Raw genomic sequence first — 15,838 nt, 5'->3', positions numbered from 1 at the left:
CGCATGGGGCGCTGTCCAGAGCTCGTAGCATGTTCCATCAAAAAAGATCACCTATTGCGGTACGAAGTGTCGAAGACACACTGTTTTGAAAGTCCGTGGTATTTAAGTATAGTTTCTCTGTTCGTTTTAACGCAGTCATGGGTGCAATGAAACCGTTTATTTTTTAACACTGTGGAATGGCGCAGACAGACTGTTCACGTACTTCATCCTCTTCATTTCTATGCATCTCAGGAAGGTTTGCTGGCGGATCATCTGCGCCAAGTCCTTCTCAGAGGCGCCGGTTTCATGCTGTTGAAGGTGCTTCTTCTTGATTTTCTGTTTTAAGTCGGAAAAAAGTAAGGGGGTTGGGGGGGCAAACACATGCGCAAATGTAATGAAAACAATTGAGGCATGAACAAAGAAGCACAGCATCGTGTACGAAGTAAATATTTTTCTGAAATGTTAGTCGATATTCTTAGGAATAATGTGCAAATTATTGTAATTTGTTGGCGGCGGCAGCGAATTAATTTGGCGATACAAATTCAATCGCCAAATTCCCTCGTTCCGGGAAATTGCCGCTTTTATGAGATGAGGACGGGGTATACAAACCACATGCAAGAAGATCAGATTAATTGTGCAAATAGTTACTAATTGTTAGGTACCCATCAGAAAAATTTATTTCACATTCAATTCAATGACTAAAACCTTACGCAGAAAACATTATTTCACATTGCTTCCTTTACGCAACATACACTCAACTAGAAACTGAAGAAGGCATGGTCGCGATTACGGCGAAATTCGAAAACTCGTTTTTCCTCCTTCTTTTTAATGTGCTGAGTTGAGAAATTTTCCAACTTTTCAGGTTTCTTACAAATTTCCACTACATGATACTAGCTGAGATAAGCTCAACGCACACGAAATAGAGAGAGATAAAAAAATTATCTTGAGGAAGTGCAAGGGGGCTGTCTGCCAGCCTGTCTTTCTTCCCCGTACAGGCGCCAGCTTCATCCACCAGAACTGACAATTAATGCGTAAATTAGCAGCAGAGCTGGAGTTCATAATACCGGACTCACCACGATAGAGGGCCAGTGTAGCTGAAAAGCGATGATCGCCCAAACGCAGTCCCAGAAGTTGAATGATGGCCATAACGTCGGCTCGAAGTGCAAGTACGCGTATCCGCTCTGCAGGGGCAGGAACTCGCTCAGCCGCACCTCACCCGAGCTTCGAAGCCACAGGTCGCATTCAGACGCCTCCTCAATCGTCAAATATTCGTCAATCAGTTCCGAAGTGATGTCCCTGCGTAGAGTTCAAGGCCTCTAAATCCCCCCTCGGATTTCTGCGAGGTGCATACCACAGAATGGTGTGGACCACTTCGGCGACTACCTCTGCGACTACCTCAGCGCAACGGGATCTTCACTCCTTCTTCTAACTTTCTATCGCCTGCATTGCTTGCCCCTTTCTCAATTTATTCCTCATGGCACATTTCTAAAAAAAAATGTGGACCACTTTCTAAGCCTGTTTGCGCTTGGGTTATGGGGACTTAACGTCCCAAATCGACTCAGGCTATGAGGGACGCCGTAGTGAATGGCTCCGGAAATTTCGACCACCTGGGGTTCTTTAACGCACGCTGACACTGCACAGTACACGGGCCTCTAGAATTTCGCCTCCATCGAAAACACTGAGTAGTGTTCCGTGAGGAGTCGTTGAATGCTATTAGTATAATATGCTTTGAATGCAGCTGGTTTATTGAAGAAACGTATCTGTTATCAGGAACGGAGTTCGTAATACATGTCCCAAAGCAAGAGCTGCGCTTGCACAGCACACGGGCGCCTTTGCGTTTCGCCTCCATCGAAGCACGGCCGCCGCGGTCGTGTTCGAATCCGACCGCGGCGGCTGTGTTTCGATGGAGGTGAAACCCAAAGGCGCCCGTGGGCTGTGCGAGGCCAGTGCATGTTAAAGATCCCCAGATGGTCGAAATTATTCCGGAGCCCTCCACTACGGCACCTCTTTCTTCCTTTCTTATTTCACTCCCTCCTTTATCCCTTCCCTTACGGCGTGGTTCAGGTGTCCGCTGATATATGCGAGACAGATACTGCGGCATTTCCTTTCCCCAACAGCCAATTCATTTCTGCAAACGACTACACAATCTCGACCGATCGGTCAAGCTTTCACCATAGTGCGTTTCTGAGGCGTTAAAAAAGTGTAAATAATTTGCAAACAGATTTTAATCAATGTTTCCGCTCAATATTTCGCCCGTGATCACGTGCGCATAGCAGTCTTAAACGCCGGCAAGTGACCGTCGCGATGAATGTTTCAGTTTCAAGTGGCAAAAAAAAAACTATGGGAACGCTTAAGTTCTACTTGAAGAACATTACACATGTTAAATCCCGCGCAGCTTCTCTAGTACATTTTGGGTTTGCATTAGTTTCTTTACCGGATCATCAATCGGACTGCCAGCTGCTGCAACAGATATACCCGCTATGTTCTGAGGGTTTGGACAATTCTGCATATTACATTTTTAACGTGATAGCGTTAAATGCCCCTTTCACCAGGAAATTCATAGTCGGCGTTGTGAGCGAAAAAACACCACCATGACTCTTGCAGGTGGTGTCCTGAGAGTATGCACCTATAGTAGGCACGTGGACCGCCAAGGCCACGGGACCTTGCGGCGTCATCACAACCTACTCATCGTATAGTCAGAATACTGCGCAATGTGCCAGGTGGCAGTTAAATTATTTTCCAATGTTTTGATTTCGATTCTCTGATGATAATCAATTTTTATGGCGGAAGGGCATCTGTGGCCAAAGAGCGCCAGGACACAAGCTTGTTTTGTTCTACTCAAGCTGGGGTCAGAGACCCATTTCCCAAACACTTCACCCTAAAGGAGCCGAGCACTAGGCAGCGGAAAGCTTGTACCCATTGTATCACCGGTGGGTGCCCGGCGGCACTGGGGATCGAACCCCGCACCTCCGGCATGCGGGGCAGATGCTCAAACGACTAGGCCACCGCTGCGGTGAATTCAATTCTCTGCCTGGGTTGCCGTCTGCCAACTATGTTACTTACTATGTTACGTAGACAGGTTGTGATGACTTCACAAGGTCCCGTACGGGTGCCTCCGCCTCCAAGGCACTTAGCGGCAAAGGCGCCACAGTTGCGCCGTGTAGGTGCAATCTGACCTGACTCTCAAAAGACCTCGCGGTGTGCATGTGACAGTAATATAAGTGGCATTTAAATTAATTAGAGTACAGTGATTTAAATGATTGAAGCGATACTGTGCGCATGTTTTTATGACAGTGTTGTGGAACGAGAGGGGTTCAAAGTATCTCACTGCATATCCTGGGAACTTCTCAACAGTCCGATCCTTCAGATGCGCTCTTACCGCGCTCTTTCACTTCTCGGCAAATCGAAATGCGTTACAAACAACAACCATTCAGGTTCGTTGACTCACTGTGTTTCTATAATCCCTTCATTCACGGATTGTGCCAGGTTCACGGCCATGCGATGCAGTATCTCCTTGCTGTCGTGGGCTGTGCAAAGCGAGCAGGTAGCCTTTCTGGTGAACAAACAAAAAGAAGAACAATGATAGCGCTGCTTTAATTCCCCGATATGGAGAACCTGGTAATAAAGTAAAGTTGCAACGTCATTAATGTTGCGCATTGGGCGTGTTAGTACGCAGTTTTGAAAAATGACTGCAGAGCAAAAAGCAGGGTCACGAAAGAAGGCGAGGATATCCTGGTCGAAAGAGCGCTTCAGTTCAAGAGCTCTACACCCACCCTGGCCTGTCAGGGCTAGGGTGCATGAAGTGTGCGAGTCGCGTTATGTTGTAGAGAATGGTTCTGCCTGCGGTAGTAGTGAGAAGTCGACTACGTTAAGAGATGAGGACAGCCTCCTGTATCTCTTCGAAAGGGTTGTGGATGCCAAGGGCAAAGAGACGCGTTGTAGAGGTGCAGACTGGGAGGCCCAGGGATGCCTTGTAGAGGTTGCGTAGGAGTACGTTCACCTTCTCTAAGTCGGCGTGAGTGAGGAAGTGGTAAGACAGGCCATATTGGATCTGGCGTGCAGTGAGGGCTATTACCAGGCAGAGGGCGACCTCTTCACGCGTGTCCCTTCATTCACCGGCAATACGTGCGATCATGCGGGCGATGTTGGAAGCAGTGGTTCTAAGCTGTAAGATTATGCGTAGAGCGCTCTTGTTGAATCCAGATGGCAAGGACGCATATTAAAAAGCGTTGCGTAAAGACGTTGTTCTTGAAGTCAATGCGTCCCGATGATGTGTAGTTCTGGCCACGGATACTGATGACTTCCTGTTTCTAGGGGCATATTGCATGCTACTCGGGGTGACAAAGGCTGCTACTGTATTTATGGCGAATTGGTCAGTGTTTCTTTGTCGGCCGAGTAGCCGTGGGTAGGTCAGGTGGTATTGTCGTCAGCGTAATCCCCACTCGCACACTCCCATGTGAGGGAGTATGGATAGTTTGTGCGCCAGCGCGGCCATGGCGACGTTGGAAAGGAGTGCAGAATTGAGTGCGCCTTTCGGGGTGCCTTAGTTTCGTGTAGTGAATGGGGGTGCACCTGTGTGACCGATGCGGATGGTGGCGGTGTGGTTCGATAAGAAATCGCTGATCCATTGAAAGATACGAGGGTCGCAGTTAATGTAATAGAGACCCTCCAGTGTGGCGTCATGGGATATGTTGTGAAATACGCTTTAATGTCCACAGTTAATAGTATATTCTTCCCTCCTGAGGGATGCCCTCGAGGACACCATGTTTAAGTTGAACGACATGCTGAGCAGAGCGCCTGATCGAAAACGGAGCGTGCCCGGTGGAAAGAACGGGTGCCTTCAGAACGGGGTAGTTCTGAAGGCGTGTACGACCCTTTCGTACCGTTTCCTTAGACATGAGGGGAGAGACACGGGTTCTAAGGGCCATGATGCAGGCCGGTTTATTGGGTGGTAGGGCGGTCAGAGGTGGCCGATATTCGGGAGTTTACGGATTGCTGCGCCACTTGCGAACAATAACGTAAACCATGATCAAGTTGCAAATTTAGACATTGTTCTTAAACGCACAGCCACCTGACAAACAATCAATGAAACAGATGCATTAACTAAACATTTCTTGGTACGATAATGGTGAGAGAGATCAGTTAAGAGGTAAAAGAAGCAAAAGGCACTCTTCAGAAGACAAAGGCAGCGCACAGCAATAGCTCTTATTTGAAGGTTCTAGATGGCGCTACTATCCATATACACCCGGAAAGTGGCTACTGGGACTACTCACTGTTTGGAACAGAGTTTCTCAACTAGGTCTTGGGAGTTCAGCGCTCGTCCTTACCTCCTTGTCCTCTTGCACTGTCTTGCTTTTCGCGTTGGTTTCTTTCTCAAATTACAGCCGTTTTCTTTTACGCGCGATTGCGCCTAATTTCTCGAGCATGTTTGGCAGGCACCTTCCTTCACCACCCGCCTTTGGAGTTATGGATGCCTGCCTTAATCCGAGCAGAAGCTAGGCACAATCGACGCAATCATATCACTCGAGTGCACAAGTTCAGGCGTCGTGTTAGGTAAAAGCATATTATCTAGAGCAGAGTATTGGTGAAATATGAAGGCACATTTCGCTCTACAAAGATGTTAGAAGTACATTTTTAGTTTACGCTTGCTAAAATATGCAAAAATAGCTAAACAACGAATAGTGGCCAATAGTTCTTGCAACCCCTGTCAAGGAACGTGACCGATATACAAGGTGATGTCCCGAAAACGCCTAATAGCAAAAGTGTCAAACCGCTGGAAAATGCAGTTTGCGAGGAAACTAGTGCATTTTTTGCGGCAAATAAGCAGTGCTACGTATTTAGGAGTTACAGTTTTCTCTCGCACCACGCACGCAAACAAAATAAAAAATGTACATAAAATCCCAGACACCATGTCTGAATTTATGAAGTTGCCGCTGGTTCCAAAATTTACAAAATTATTGCTCCGCCTTCTCTAAAGTTCAATACATGCATGCAGTTTTCAGTACGCTAACGGAAATGGCTTCAGGAATGCTTCCAATTCTTCATATTTATATCTATTCGTCGAAACTGCCTGCGTGCTTGTTGAGAAACCCAACGGTCACTTGAGCAATATTTCCTTGAGGATCCCTCCAGATCGCTTAATCGGTATTCCACGGTACAGTGTGCCAGAACACGTGTTTCGCGGCAACCGCCCTGTTCTAGCTTTTGTTACTACAGCATCACTACGCCTTGCAGCCCTCCTCGATTTTCCATACAAGCAACGCCCCGTTTATCAAAAGCATGCAGTCCAAAAAGAAACGGGCGTCTGTTATATGCCGCCGGTACTGCGAGCATTTCTCGCCTTCCGCAGGGCATTGTTCATTATATTTACCACAGCTCGCGGCTTGTCGACTCTGTGAGTGAATAAAATTTATGCATTTAATTATGAGCTCCTTCCTGCTTTTAGTAGACAACTTTAAATTACCTGCCAAACCGACAGCCGCATAGACGAAAGCAAACATAGGAAAGGTCTCAGCTGTCCCGGCTGGGTTGCGGGAAGCAAGAACTTAATATTAGACACCTTTAGCGTACCGTGTACCGTGTTACCGGTACCGGTACCGACGTACCGAGAGCTCGCGCACAGCCAATGCGCATGCGCAAATTACCTTGACGGCGCCAGATGGCGCCAGGTACCCGGCAGCCGAACGCATGCCTGCAGCATGGGGACCAATAAGAGCGTGCTCACCGGCGGTGGGTGGGCCCCCGGTACTCCGGTAACTGTAACGGTAACACGGTGCATGATATGCTAACGGTGCCTATTGTTTTGCCCTTAGTCACGGCAGCCGCTCCTGTAGCGAGCTCGGACGAGAGCTTTTCTGCAGGGGCTATACTCTAAGCAGAAAGGAGTAAAAAAGAGAGTAAGCTTTCATCCCTTTCAAAGGGGATTGCGCTTCCTACCTTTTTACTCCCATACAGGCTTATCTGCGTTTGGAGTGCACTAGCTCGAACCGCGTGGCGCATGACTGGCCGTTGCTATAGCAAAGAAGACGCTTGCTGGTTCCATTTTTAACCGACTTAGATGGTAGAGCCCTGATTTCCGGCGTCAAAGAAGAAGTGACGCAACGGCATGTGCTGAATTGTTTCTTTCTCCCACGGTCTGCAGCTAGAGGCCATCGTTGTCTAAACATCAACCGTTTATTTGCCTCCAGTAACACCTTCAAGTACAGCTTCTTTCAGCGTGCAGCCGAATGCTGGAATTACTTGTCTGGTCCTATCCGTTTTCTCGCTTTAAACTCAATTTTGAGAGCTATGAAATCATCTGAGAACTTTTCATATTTTCTTGTTGTTGCACTGGTCATTTGCTTTCTGTCGTTTCACAATATAAATACTTTTTCATCGCAGCGCTGGCAGTCTGTTTGATGCTATTCACATTCACTTTCGCAATCGTTCTTAGTATGTGCGTAAAGAATATGTTTAAGCTTTCTCACTCTGATATGCCAGAAGTTCCAAGCTCCAGTTGCGCGGTCTTTTGCGGAAACTCTTTGGGCAGGGCATCAATCCGACCGACACAACGAAGTCGCAGGCCTGAATGCCGAAAGGCCTCTCTGCATGAATTCAGGCCGCAAAAATAGACGTGACAAGGATTACTTGCACAAAGCTGGCTCGTTTCCCTCGTCCTGAGACTACAGAGAATACTCATGTGCATATTTATGACAAGAGAAACAGAAATAGATGAAAAAGAACACAAAGAATAAAAGATGTCCCCATCAACATGGTTTCGTACTAAAGTTACCTACTATTACCCTGCTTGTAGAAACAATGCACGACTGTTCTAAAGCAATAAAAAACAGGGATCAAAAGCATTAGACCGAGTCTGACAAGTAGGGCTTGTTAATAGGCTGTTTGACCTTGGCATAAACTGGGATAATATGTGGTGGATAAAAGCTTACCTCCCTAATGCTACTTGGTTCGTGGAGGTAGGCGATGTGAAAAGGAATGCCCTGCAGCTGCCCTTCAATTTTCATCAGGTCTCTTTGCTCCGTTACATGTTCTATTTGTGTTACATCATTGGCATTGCAGTCTCCGTTGCACCCCATGTTCGAGTCCAACTATTTGCGGATGATTAATTAACGAGTATTTGGAATCAAGACCAGTGAACACTAAGTTGGGCACTGAATGCTGTTACTCAATGTACCACAACATGCCAGATTACAACTAGTTACATAAAAACTTCGTATATTAAATTTACAAACAAAACAAAAAGTACGCTTTTCTTCGATTATGAAATAAACGGGCACTATTTAACGCGCGTCCTCTATTACAAATATTTCCGCATCATCATCATCAGCCCGACTACACTCGCTGCAAGGCAAAGGCCTCTCCCATGTCTCTCCAATTAACCCTGGCCTTTGCCAGCTGCGGCCACCGTATCCCCGTAAACTTCTTAACCTCATCCGCCTATGTAACTTTCTGCCGCCCCCTGCTATTCTTTCGTTGCGTCAGAATCTACTCCGTTACCCTTAAGGACCAGCGGTTATCTTGCCTTCGCATTACATGCACTGCCCAAGCCCATTTCTTCCTCTTGATTTCGACTAGGATGTCATTAACCTGCGTTTTTTCCCTCACCCATTCTGCCCGTTCCTGGTCTCTTAACGTTATGCCTATCATTTTTCTTTCCATGGCACGCTACGTTGTCCTTAACTTAAGCTGAACCCTTTTCGATAGCCTCCATGTTTCTGCCCCATTGGTGAGTACCGGTAAGATACAGCTGTCGTATACTTTTTTTTGAGGGATGTTGATAAACTGCCATTCATGATCGGAGAGAACCTGCCATATGCGCTCCACCCAATTCTTATTCTTATAGTTATTTCCCTCTACTGATCAAGATCAGCGCTCACTACCTGCCCTATGTAGACGCATTCCCTTACCACTTCCAGCACCTCGCTACCAATTGTGAACTGCTGTTTCCTTGCGAGACTGTTGGGCATTACTTTCGTTTTCTGCACGTTAATTTCTAGACCCGCCGTTCTGCGCCGCCTGTCTAACTTACTGATTATGCTTTGCAGTTCACTTGCTGAGTGACTCAGCAAGGCAATGACACCAGTGAATCGCAGATTACTTTGGTATTCTCCATTAACTCTTATCTCCAACTGTTCCCAATCCAGGTCTCGGAATACCTCCTGTAAACAGGCGGTGAATAGCTCTGGCGAGATTATGCCTCCCTGCCTGGCACTCTTCGTATTGGAATTTTATTGCTGATTGTTTGGAGGACTATGGTAACTATGCAGTAGGTGTCTCCAAGCCTACAAATCTAAACTGGCATATAATAATAATAATTGGTTTTTTGGGGGGAAAGGAAATGCCGCAGTATCTGTATCATATATCGTTGGACACCTGAACCGCGCCGTATGGGAAGGGATAAGGGAGGGAGTGAAAGAAGAAAGGAAGAAATAGGTGCCGTAGTGGAGGGCTCCGGATTAATTTCGACCACCTGGGGATCTTTAACGTGCACTGACATCGCACAGCACACGGGCGCCATAGCGTTTTTCCTCCATAAAAACGCAGCCGCCGCGGTCGGGTTCGAACCCGGGAACTCCGGCTCAGTAGTCGAGCGCCCTAACCACTGAGCCACCGCGGCAGGTAAACTGGCATATGCACATCAATAACGTATGCTCAAATGCCAAAACGAAGTTGTGGTTCATTAGAAGAAAAATGAAGCACGCCTTCATAAAACCAAAACAAATGGCCATCAGGGCATAGCCATGTAATTCTTTCGCATTAATAAGAAATGTCATGGTAGCCTCACATGTTGCGTAGAATTCTGGACCAGAATTCATCCATAACTTTTAACACGGCATTCGTTTCGGCTGGGCTTCGGGTCAAGTTGTGAATGCTGAGGATGAAGCTGGTGACATTGGAGACGTTCAGCCTTAACATCCAATCGACAAACTGCAAGAAAAGGCAGAAAGAACAATGAAATTCGATACATCCTCAAGTGCACAACTCTATGCGTCCTGAGTTCGGTGCTCCTGACGTTTACAAGCCATTATTCTGGTGGTTCGCGTGCGCCTTTTCTCACGGTTGCCAGTTCCGCGTTGCTACTCCGTCGGCTCCCTAGTAGCAATCGCACGAAGCAGAAGGGACCCTTACAAAGATTTCTTTTGACAGTCTATAGACTGTCCATACACTTCTGTCTACTAAGTCTGTAGAATCTCTATATACAAACATTAGAGGACAGTCTATAGGCAATACAAATCCTACAGAGAGCCTATAGACAATATATAGATTTATAACCATATACTTTTAGTAGACATTTGTCTATAGAGAGTCTACAGACTACGAATAGACAAAACTTTATATGTATAGGAAGCCAATAAAGCCTATAAGAGGTCTATAGACTGTCTATAGACCATTTTCGTAAGGGGAGTTATCGGCAGCATATAGTACAACGCAAGTGGTCCGGCAGTAGTTGAGTTCTTGAAGCAGTCGGAGTGCAGTGGTACTGGAAATTCATGCAGCTACATGTCGATCCGAAAGACAATGAATCTTTTCTCCAAATATGGTGCTCTGTGTGAAGTCGAATTTGTTTACTATAAGGCGAAAACTTTGGCTGATTCACATAGGACGCGTTGCAAGTCTTGTTGAGGGCGACGGTAAACCGTAGTGACTTATTGGCTACTCAGGTCACGAAGCAGCCGTTTCGCGCACGGCCATGGCCACGCTCCTAGACACTCAGCGTTAAAAATACATTGACTTCCACAATCAAACTTGCAGCCGATTACATGAGTCATTTGCTGAGCGAAATAACACCGCTCATTGGCGTACATCCTTGGGAGGGGGGGGGGGGGGGGGCGGATACCTGTGTGTTCTGTCACGGCCGCTAGATGCGAAAGTGCTAAAGTCACCACGTATGCTGTAACAGAGTGGCACGTATAATTTCGAAATGACTGCGCAGTTCAGTGCTCACATTCCAAGTGTCGAAATATCCTGTGTATGGTCTGGTCTTGTCTACTGTGCCGTATATGCTGCAGAAGCCTTGATTGTAGCCAGTTTTTAAGTTTTGTATTTTAATACACTAAGCCTGCACCTGGAGTTCAGGGTGCGGAAGAACATATTAAAATTTGTGGCAATTATGTACTCTGCTTTAAAAGTTACGCGTGCAAATAAAAGAGGAATAACGTCGCAGTAACATGAAAACTCTTGGTTGCAGCAAATATCAGCACTGCGTAATGTGAACTGAACAGAAATGAGCATGCTATTCCTAAAGCTAAAGGTAAAACTATGGCAAAGACAGATAGATCTTACATAGTGTCAAAAAATGGTGACGAAAATTCCGATCCGATATTTAAACATCGCACAAATTTAACCCGTGCAAAACGGCAGAGTTGGTACGAAGTGGCAACCTACAGGCAAAATAAAAAGTTTGGTGTACATAATTTCTCCTACGAATTCCACTGAAACGCGATCTGAAATCTTTTTTACGCACATGAAAACCTCTTTTAATTGCACAAGGATGATAGTGTATCTTCACAGGAGTAAGTCACCTTAGATAACGCTCAAGTCCCAGCAAAAACAAGTATTTCAAATAGATGGACGGCACTGCAGTACTGTGCCGCCAAAAGGGCGAAGACTTGAATATGTCCAGCATTAATTTGTAGTCGACGCGGCATCATACAGCATACGGTTGGGATAGTTGGCGACTGGGGTGTAGAAGATTATGAAACCGCATTCATACCCAATAATTCTGTAGAAAAGCATTTTTGAACAGGAAAAAGTTTATGAGCGCAATTTTTTCATATATTGTAAGCCTTCACACAATAATCAATACACTGGCAGATCTCCTGTCGGTAGGTTTTCATTTTTTTCGTGTTAAGAATTTTTCTATCGTAAAAGGCGTTCCCCATTGGTTTACTGCGGCAGTCTTAACAGCTCGATTCGGTCGATGGAAACACTATAAAAGAAAGATTTTGCAAAATATCAAAAGAATGGAGCATTACTTTCAATATTTCTATTACCTAACGGTTTTCTAATATTTAAATTTTTTATCCAGGAATGTTGGACATTGTCACCACCGCCTGTGTCCGGTGCGTCTGCGCAGCTTTCTAATCAAGTTATGCAGCAATCAGTTATGCAGCGACAGCTATGCAGCAATCAAGGATTGTAGTTTACTGCTGAGAGTAGGAAGGTTTAGCATCGTCGTAGGGAAAATACGCTAACTACGGTAACTGCGACCGTACAGTCGTATGCAGCCAGATAAATTCGGCAACGGTTCCAGTTGCTACTGATGAAGGGTGGTAATTTGGGCCTGATGGTTCATCATAGAAGAGCAAAATATGCAGCGCAAAAAACGCATGGACAACAGAAGAAAGACAAACACAAGCGCTGACACTACCAACTGAAAACGGTTTTATTTGCGCGTGCAATAAATACCGTCGAAGAAAGGAAGGATAGAAGACCAAGTTGGTAGTGTCAACGCTTGTGTTTGTCTTTCTTCTGTCGTCCATGCGTTTTTAGCGCTGCATATTTTCCTCTTCAGTTGCTACGCGTTACCGTATTGGTCGTATGGCTGTCTAACAATGCTAAGAGGTCCATAATAAACGCAGTCCCCGATTCCGCATTGAAAAAAAAAACGGTATAATAGCAATCGTACGAATTTTTTCACTGCCGATGCTTAATTTTGTATTCTGCTCATCATCTCCGCGCGACACGCCTTTCTTCGCAGTTAAGTCTGCATGCAGCTCTGCGGCACCCGTCGGCTACCGAAGGAGTGGGCACCAAAATGGCGGATGCCGCAGCAGGCGACACGGTTGTCGCCACTCTGCATGGCGGCCGGGGGAGTGCACGCATCGAGGCACCCTACTCCAGCTACTGTGATTCGGGCCTACAGTATTTGGATGCCAGCGCGCTCTTACAGGGGCAAAACAATCTATAGCGACGTGCTCTGCTAGCCGCTCATCGTGGTCTGAAGACATCTGTCTTCGTCTGTACTTCACGTCTGCGTACCGTTTGCAGTTCTCTTTTTATTATTATATATCCGCTCATCGGGTGCTGCACACTGCAGAAAATTAAGACAGACTTTGCAAGATGTGTCCCATCGATGACGCTCATAAAGTTATGCGGAATAATCGAAGAGCAATGAACTGTAACGTATAGTCTGCTTAAGGCAAACTTTAATTCTTATCTGAAGCTTGACAGAACCAATGTCGCTTTTACTTTCTTGGGCGTTGGCTTTCTTTCCTTATAGGCCTCCTTTGCCAACGGAGGGGTTTACAACAGCCTGTAATCAAATAAACTTGTAAGAATTGTGCTTACCAGTGTGCAAAGGTTTAGTCCCTTGTCATAAACTTCGTACAGCGGAACTTGCTCGCTCTTTGCGTAACGACGGCTGCCGTCTGGCACAAAGGCCACGTGACGTGGGCAAGTGCCCTGGCAGAGAATCCACAGCACCAGCCTTTGGTGCCATTTCACTTTCTGTCGCAATGGGAAGCCTTTTCGGGCTGCGAATAGCAATCAAAGATATGGCAAAATTCAGAGAACGCAAGAAAAACTTAAGGGAACATTTTGAGGGGACACTGTTAGTGAAAAGTTTACAGAAATCCCCTAAGGCGGAGTACGTATTTAATAAGGGAGTAATTACTCACTGGCATCCACCCAAGCGCAGCCATATGGCTACAAAGGAAAGCTATACAGCTTTCTCAGAAACTTCGCAGTTAAAGAAAAATTCGTCCTGGTCCGGGGTTCAAACCCGGGACCACCGCTTCACCGGAGCTCTACCAGCTGAGCTAACCGGGACGGCAAGCTAATGGTAGGGCGAGAGAGAATTGATCAATAAATCGAAGTGGGAACAGTGTCGGTCAAATGCTTAGGGAAATCCCCCAAGGTGGAGTAGATTTCTACTAAGGGAGTAATTGCTCATTGACATCCACCCAAGCGCAGCCATACGTCTACAAAGGAAAGCTATACAGCTTTCTCAGAAACTTCGCAGTTAAAGAAAAATTCGTCCTGGTCCGGGATTCAAACCCGGGACCAGCGCTTCACCGGAGCAGTCGTTCAGCAAACTGACCTAACCGGGAAGGCAAGGTTACGGTAGGGCGAGAGCGAATTGATCAATAACTCGAAGTGGGAACAGTGCTGGTCAAATGTTAAGGTCAAATAACTTCAATATAACATTGGAAAGCAAACAACAACGTTGTGGACTAGCCAACGGCAGGATATGCATGCTAGTTCAAGACATATTAGCAGGAATAATTTTTATGGCATGAAGTAGGATAGCTCGGGCTATTTACATTACAGATAACAACCTCTTATTAGGGGAAGAGGAAATTAGAGGCAATGCAACAGAATGCGGCACAACGCGACGTTTGGAATATTGCAGTAATTTCTTTCAGAATAACTGCGTTTACTCACAAAAGAGAAAGGCGTATTTGCGTATCTTTCTTCTAAACCCGCGTATAGATTTCTTAATGTCCTAAAATTTTGTTACTATTCCGTCAACTAGACATAAAAACTAGCTGAAACAAAATGAGCTTTACCTCACAACCGGACAAATTAGAATCCCAACATCTGTAGCCCGGAAACATTGCGCCTCATTTCCATGGACCTAAGCACCCGTAGCGTATTTTGGCAGGCACGGAGCGCTACCATTTCCGGCCTTAAGCCAAATGGTATGTCACTTTCGAGGCAAACTTTAATTGTTACTTACACGCTTTCTCGGGCGCTGACCAAGTGCTGGCTTCATTGAACTCGGTGAAGTCTCCTTGTTCGCTGCTGCCTTCTGTGTCAGTGGCTTGGCGCTGTGACGATTCTTGCTCGTTGTCAACCTTGTACGCCATTGTAGAACTGCAAAACACGCAGAAATGCCGAGCAGAAGTTAAATGTCAACTGAGGCGTAAAACAACTGCCCAGGCCTTCCTGACTACGTGTACGTCGTGCCACAATAGGCTGCGCTGGTTTTTTTTTTTTTTTTCGCTGTGTGGCGGAGGTTAGATGTCATTCGTAAAAAGCTTTATGTTGGCGGAAGAAATGTAGCACCATGTGAGCCAATGAGATTTTAAGGTTTCTGGCATAAAGTGGTCCGCAGCACAGGACAGGTTTAAAGGAGTTAGGGCCGCAAGTTTTAACTCTGTGTTCTTTGTGACAGCGACGTGGAATGCGCCAGCAAGCGCTAAATAATTTCTAATTGAATTTTTTTGTCTCGTGAAGCTTCGCTTTAGGTTTCAAAAGCCAAACGACGGCATTGACGGAAGAGACGATTTGTGGTTACTATAGGCATACAGAAACTGCAATGCGGATACTGCTTTGTTCGTTCTAATTAATTGTAATTAACTGTAGCAAGACTACCCAAGGGTTGGAATCACAAAGAATGTTCAAGCAGGGATTACATCGTAGTTTTTACTAGACTGCTTTGAACTCAAATAATCAAGTCACAACATTCTTTCAGCTCTTGAAACCGAAACAGCTAAGAAAAATTTTGAATACAAATTATTAAGCTGCAGTAGGTGAATTCCGCGTTGTGACTTATGTTTTTAAGCGTTAGTTGAACAATTAACGGTATCTATTCCTTTAACCGGAAATAGATGATACAAGCGTCTGTACTGCAGAGGAAACAATGCTTGATTCTAATGATGGTTGTTACCATGGTCATCATCATTATGGAATGCTCTTTACTTGCTTCTAGGCTTCCCAGCTTGTTGCGCATGACAGAATTGCACTCGCACTTTTTATGTATTTTTATTTCAAACGGGATAGACGAGATGCGTGTTAAATCTCAGGCGTCCGCTATATCGGACGCCGTTTCTCGGTGCTGTAATTGCTTTTGCTGGCCATTTGACACTGCCAGCAAATCAAGAGCATAGAACACGCAGTACCTTTTGCGGAAATC

General features: G+C 45.8%; 1 protein-coding gene across 1 annotated transcript; it reads right to left on the bottom strand.

Moving 5' to 3' along the window:
- Positions 1 to 156: 156 nt before the first annotated feature.
- LOC144109585 (dehydrodolichyl diphosphate synthase complex subunit DHDDS-like) lies at positions 157 to 15,838 on the bottom strand. The gene is made up of 8 exons (XM_077642405.1): positions 14,859 to 15,838; positions 14,660 to 14,800; positions 13,270 to 13,454; positions 9,764 to 9,906; positions 7,446 to 7,562; positions 3,428 to 3,532; positions 1,053 to 1,275; positions 157 to 315 (listed from the first exon to the last, which is right to left on the bottom strand). The coding sequence occupies exons 2-8, from the start codon at positions 14,787 to 14,789 to the stop codon at positions 157 to 159; spliced, it is 1,062 nt and encodes a 353-aa protein (XP_077498531.1). The 5' UTR covers positions 14,790 to 14,800; positions 14,859 to 15,838.

The sequence above is a fragment of the Amblyomma americanum genome, chromosome 11 (assembly GCF_052857255.1).
Source record: "Amblyomma americanum isolate KBUSLIRL-KWMA chromosome 11, ASM5285725v1, whole genome shotgun sequence".
NCBI lineage: Eukaryota > Metazoa > Arthropoda > Arachnida > Ixodida > Ixodidae > Amblyomma > Amblyomma americanum.
The sequence above is the reverse complement of the archived record's forward strand: the minus strand, read 5'-3'. Positions and strand labels throughout refer to the sequence as shown.

What these genes read in the sequence shown, in the direction of transcription:
- LOC144109585 (XM_077642405.1), bottom strand. Translation starts at nt 14,789, where the DNA reads ATGGCGTACAAGGTTGACAACGAGCAAGAATCGTCACAGCGCCAAGCC. An exon ending in TCCAGAATTCTACGCAACAT is followed by an intron (nt 7,563 to 9,763) that starts GTGAGGCTACCA and finishes GAATTCATGCAG; the next exon opens with AGAGGCCTTTCGGCATTCAG. An exon ending in GAAGGGATTATAGAAACACA is followed by an intron (nt 1,276 to 3,427) that starts GTGAGTCAACGA and finishes AACTCTACGCAG; the next exon opens with GGACATCACTTCGGAACTGA.